Source organism: Poecilia latipinna, unplaced genomic scaffold (assembly GCF_001443285.1).
Source record: "Poecilia latipinna isolate Pla-1442-1.1 unplaced genomic scaffold, P_latipinna-1.0 Scaffold3843, whole genome shotgun sequence".
NCBI lineage: Eukaryota > Metazoa > Chordata > Actinopteri > Cyprinodontiformes > Poeciliidae > Poecilia > Poecilia latipinna.
This window is the reverse complement of record NW_015116459.1, coordinates 22985-28910: the sequence shown is the minus strand read 5'-3', so window position 1 is coordinate 28910 and position 5926 is coordinate 22985. Positions and strand designations below refer to the sequence as shown.

Below are 5926 nucleotides of genomic sequence, written 5' to 3'. Positions count from 1 at the left end.
GTGTGTGTGTGTGCGTGCCCGTTCAGCGCTGCATCTTTTTGTGTGTGGTTCTAAATAATGAAGGGGACGAGCAGGGAGCTGTAAGTGGAGACAAGGGGCCTCTTCAGCAAATCGTTAAATTCATTTAAGGCTCCTCTCTGTTTGTTGGTGATTAATTATTTCCAGCAGGGATTTTATGGGCATATATTGTCTTGTTTTTCTTGATCTGCTGCACATGAGTACAGATGTGGGAAACTCAGAAGTTCAACAAAAATCTAAAAGTTCCTAAATTTGCTTTTGTGTTTTGCCGTTGGTATGGCAAACAAGAATGTTGATCAGTGCAGCTGGACAGCAGGGGCTTTTTTAGACTTTACCCCGAGCTTAACACGTGTTTAAAATGTGCTGATCATTCATTGCTTCCAGGAACAAATTGCTTAAAATAATTACTCCGATAGGGATGAGTCAGTTTCTGAGTGAGTCTTTTGTTGAAGGGCAACTGGTGGCTTGAGTCCTAAAATAAACAAGAAAACATTAGTCACAGTTGGGTTTTGATTACCATATTGCATCTCTTTGTGATTTAAACTGCAAATTTAATTGAGTTCATTGGGCTCCATGTCCTGTGCTCTAGCGAAAGGACCACAGTCACGGAGTCTGAGAATGGGAAAAGGCTGCCATCTAGTGGACTCAAAAGGGATGAGCATTTTGTTATTGCAGGCTTGGGGAGACTGTCCATCTTGGTGTACAGGAAACAGGGAGAAAATGCCACGAATGTTTTCTCATTCAACACAAAGTGGAGGGTTTGCATCTTTCTTTACAAAATCAAATATTCACTGTATAAAATATGAAATGATTGAAAATAGCTTTCCCTTGAATCACATACATTTGTAAAATGCTCAATGGTTAAAAGGGTACTGCATTTCTGGGTACCTTCTCAGAAGCAAGTTTTCTATTGAATTAAGAGGTCTGAGTTGGTCTTTATTGATCTCTAGAAAAATAAATATTACATTAATCAAATAGCAATCATATTTTTCTGAGAAGTTAAATGAAATATAAAGAGATACATTTTTTGTAATATGTTACCTTCTTCTCTTTATATGTCCTTTAAGTCTTCTATGTGATTTCTCCCTCTTGTGGAGAAAACCATTAAGACTCATCAGCTGAACTTTAATGAGTTAAACTGCTTTGTATTAGCCAATGTTTACAGTTTGTTTATTTTCTCCATACCTGAGCCATTTTTTAACTAAACAAAGAATTTAGTCATCACGATGCTTGTTCTATCTTTTCATGTGCAATATATTGTTATCCAGTTATTAAAATTGGACACTACTTTTGAAGTATATTTATTTCTGTTTTCATATCAAAAATAAAGGTGGCATAATTCTTTAATTCAGATTAATGTTTTTCAAACATACTGCAAACAGTTTTGTAAACTGAGGATGTCTTTAGCAGGGGCTGTTTCACAACAGGCCCATAACTGGAGCACATCTGTGTAAAACTAAAAAACTAAAATGTACATTACATTTTAAAACAACCATTCAGGCCACAAATAATCTTAATTTGGACATAAATAACGTTGATTATCAGTCAAGTAAATGAACAGTGCTGCTACTTTTCCAAAAACTTCAACTTTGATAACTGAAATTATTATTCTGGTGGTTTATGGATGAAAAACATTAAAGTTACTTTAATAAGGTCCAAAGCAGCAACTGTGGGGATTTTCTGCATCTTTTGACGAGTGTCAATCCTTAGATATTGTTTTGTTCAGTTTCTCATAACATACAGTCTAAAATACATAAATACTGCCAAAGTCTACCTACATTTGTTAAAAGACAGAAACACCATTTTAAGTCTTATAAAAAAATAAACATCTGTAATAAAACTGCATAAAATATGTTCTTAAAAACCATTAAATACAAAAGCAGACCGCTTCAATATTTACACCTGACAGCATTCAAGGCCTCCCATCATTATCAGTGTGATCAGTTTGTTCTCTCTCGCCCTGGTTTTCTCTTCTTGTTCCTTTTGGACCACCGGCCTGTTTGAGACGGAGGTTCCTTATAATCCTCCCCCGATCCAGCATCCAAACTGTCCGCTGTGTCTCTCCAGCTGTCTGGCGCCAAAGGAATGTCCTCTTCCGGAGAGTGCATTGGCCGACCGTACACCTTGCTCTGCAAGTCAGCGATGTCGTTGCGGATATCTGCCATCAGCAGAAGCAGGAAATCAAAGGATCCTGGGGGTCCCTGCGAGATGAGGAAAACAAAACAGAAAATAAGCATCCTTTTTGGACTTGATGAATTTGATAAGACATTTTAAATAGTGATTTACTCATCAGTACAGTGATCTCTGCATTTGCTTTCTTATAATTTGGTTTTAAAGTCTACATAACGTTGCAATTCTTTATGAGAAAGAAAATGTATCCTAAGTAGTTGCCTCAAAAAAATTATTTTACGCATCACTGGTGGCATTTGGAAGAAGAGTGAGCTTTACACGTCTCTCCTTTTGCACTTACAGCTACTTTGTTTTGTTTTCACAACTTTAAATCACTTTAGAAAAAAATCTGTCCTGTTCTATAATTCCAATTTTCATGCACAATATCTTATAAAGAAGACTCTAAAGAAACAAAAATCTGTAAATTACGTAGCAGTGTGTCTTTAGTCTACAGTGATAATATTTTCGTACAGTGCTAACAGGATTACAGTGTGAAGGCATTCATTCAGCGCAAAAGAGTTTCCCCAACTGTTTGTGCCATTCCCTGATTTAAATGCATACAGTGGGTTGCATGTTATATCACGGTGGCCTATTATCGGCTTTCTTGGTCAATGTCTTTTATCACCTGATGTAATGACTAGCTTAAATTTTTGATTTAGATGAAAGTGGCTTGTTACAATAGTGTATCATCAGTATGAAAAGTGTTATTCTTACTGGTGGTCCAGCAGGCCCGGGAGCTCCTCTCTCCCCCTGAGGAAACAAAACAAATATTTAGTTTAGTTGAATTACAGTGGAGAAAAGACGGGGTGGGGGTGTTGCATGAGAGCATGTCATAATATTGTCCTCGGGAAACTGTTCAGGGAGCCAGAAAATGGAATATCAAACAATGCTCTGGGTATCAGATATACTGCAAATGCAGCAAATATGAAAAAAAAGACAGAAGAAAAACAGGCAGGAAAACAACAAGTTGACGTACTCTTTGTTTTTAATGTTCCTGCACTGACCAGGCAGAAAACCAAAAGACATTTATCTAAAAGTTAAAAATGGAGCTGGAGATGATAGGCTGCTGTTTTCCTAAGCCTGGACTAATGGGACAAAATCCAGACATAAAAACAGTCAGCAACCTATTCTTTTTAGAGTATTGATAAAACACCACCAACAAAAAAAAAAAAGAAAAAAAAGATCTAAATAGAATTTTACAGATGTAAATTACGCATGAACTGCCACGAGTGCACTACTCTGTCTAAGGCAGACTCTGTCTATTAAAACAATAATCCTTCCTTTACATTTTTAACTAAACATGTATCTTGAGATTTTGATGCTCTGCACTTGTGATTTAGTTTTAAGATGTTCAAGGTAAGTTATGAGACAGAACAATGATTTTCATCCGTTTTCTTGAATGACAAGTGTTGTTCACATTTGTAGCTGTCTCCTCTGTATTTGTTTTTATTATTTTAATTATTGGCAGCTTTAACAGCTTACCGGTAGGGGTGCGCCAAAGTTAGCCCGAGCTTTTAGAATGGGTTGGTGAAACATGGGAGGTTAATGAAAATTATAACTGGTGTGTGTCGAGCTGCTGTAGCAGAGCTTTGTTAAGAAAAGAAAAAAGAAACAAATGAAAGCAGAGCGTGAGAAGGTTTCTAAAAAAAAGAAAAAGGCAACCTTCACCTCAGGACAGATCAACCCAGGCGGTTGCATTGCAGTTTTAGTGGGGCTGAAGTTTGTTACTTTTTGTTTGATTTTTGGAAAAAGCCAACTGGCTGGTATGGGATTGTTACACTGGGGAGTTTACACTTCTGCTATTACTGCTGGGAAAGTCACATCTGGCATGTTTTTAGGAAAAGAGAGAAAAAATTATATATGCGGAAAAAAATATATGCCCCCCAGCAAAAAAAAAAAAGAAAACAACTGATCTGAGTATTGGTCAGACAATAGATTGTGTGGGCTGGGGTTGTCAGCTCATTCAGGAACTCTGAACTGACATTAAAGGTAGGACACCTTCACTGTGTGTCCTGTCAGGTGCCCGTTTTGTTTTGTTCCCTTTTCTCTTTTCCTCTAATATGCACACCTATCGTTGCGGCTCTACCACCGGACCAGTCACAGATGAAAGACGGAAAAATAAAAGAGCTAGTTTAAGAGTAGTGACACTTTATTTTAGGGACAAATTATTCTGACTTAAAAACCCGAAAAACACATAAAATATAAAAAACGTTAAGCCATAAAGTAATAGTTTATTTTTGCCATGTTTGCTCTAAAGCCTCAAAGCTTGATTCCAAATCCCACAGTCACCAAAATGTGGTTAGCTACAGAAAAAGCACTCTTTCAGTTATTACAGTGAAGTTTAATTTAAAGTGATTGTTTGCCAGTGACACCTAAGAACTTCTTCAGGCACAGTCTGCACACTGTTGACAGAACTGAGGTCAAAAATGTAGACATATTGTTTTTAAACCGTAACTTTGGCTGCTTCATGCATTACACAATCAGTTTTGATGTCTGTTTGGGATCATTGTCCTGCTGGAGTTACAGTTCCGTACAAGTTTCAACCATAATGGTCTGAAGTTATGCCAAGTGTTAGAAGTTATGAGCCAGCCCCTCCTCTTTAATTATTCCATCAACTTCGGGCAATCTACCAATTCTACTGGCAGCAAAACATACCCAGAGGAGGATACTTCCAGTAAAATATTTACCAGTTGCATGGTACTGATGTTGAAAAATACATGCTTACTTTTCTAAGCTGTTGACTTTTGTTTAGGTTTATGGTGATGACTTTTATTTTCATTGGATGATATTCTTTAATACATCATTAATAAACTTTTTTGACCTCTTAAAAATAAATAAAGCTTTCCTTTCATTTTCATTAGTGTATTTTCAGCACCTCTATTTGCAGTGTTGAGATTCAAGTTTAGCTCAGTGCAAAACTAGCACCAAAGTGTAACTTACATCCACTCCAGTTCTGAAAGCAAAGTCTAAATATTTGACTGAATATGGCCAACAAAAACATTCCAACACTTTAGCATCTCTTTTTTATTCTTTTCTTTGTAAAGTTTGTGATCTTGCAATGTGTTTAGACCTAATTCTGAGTGTAAGAGGATGCTTTATAGGCCATTGAATAGAAACTGCCACCACCATTCCTCAATTGTATTTCTAGAAATGCTTAAAGTGGTAGATAACTGCCAAAAGTGGTAGTCATCTACCAAAAAAAAAAAACACCATAAACCTGGAACTGTTTAAGTTATAGAACAAAAACATCGAAAACGTCAAGAAGGAAGCAACCATGCTGTTTGTTATTCAGAGTAATATGACTCTTCTAATTGTTATTGTTCGACACAGGGGTTTTTCCACAATTTGTTTGAAATTTCTACACATTTCTTGCCCATTTGATAAGATTCAGAACACTGCAAACGTGAACAAATGTTGACCTAAAAACTGCTTGAAAATTAGTAAAGTTTTGGGTTCCAAATATAAAACAACACAGAAGCTGGTCTGAGTGTAATAAAGGGTTATTTCACAGCTTTTTGGGCATCTGTGCTATGTTAGTGCTAATCTAAATCAAAAGTTCACTTTTTGAAACCAGTAACTTAAAATACTGAAAGTTTTTTTTTTTTTTTTTTTTTTTTTTTAGTTTATTTTATTTTTTTTTTTCTCTTTGAGTTTTTTTTTTTTTATTTTTTTTTTTTTTTTTTTTTTTTTTTTAGTTTATTTTATTTTTTTTTTTCTCTTTGAGTTTTTTTTTTTTTAT

At 35.7% G+C, this 5926-nt stretch overlaps 1 protein-coding gene across 2 annotated transcripts in view; it reads right to left on the bottom strand.

The window, feature by feature from the left end:
• Positions 1 to 933: 933 nt before the first annotated feature.
• The window catches only part of LOC106941749 (collagen and calcium-binding EGF domain-containing protein 1-like), a 17617-nt gene continuing 12624 nt past the window's right edge, over positions 934 to 5926 (bottom strand). For both annotated transcript variants that reach the window (XM_015024863.1, XM_015024864.1), the window contains exons 8-9: positions 2902 to 2937; positions 934 to 2219 (exon numbers count right to left, since the gene is read on the bottom strand). In XM_015024863.1, coding sequence (XP_014880349.1) covers positions 1959 to 2219; positions 2902 to 2937 — 297 coding nt within the window. In that variant the 3' untranslated portion in view covers positions 934 to 1958. The remainder of the gene's footprint in view (positions 2220 to 2901; positions 2938 to 5926) is intronic.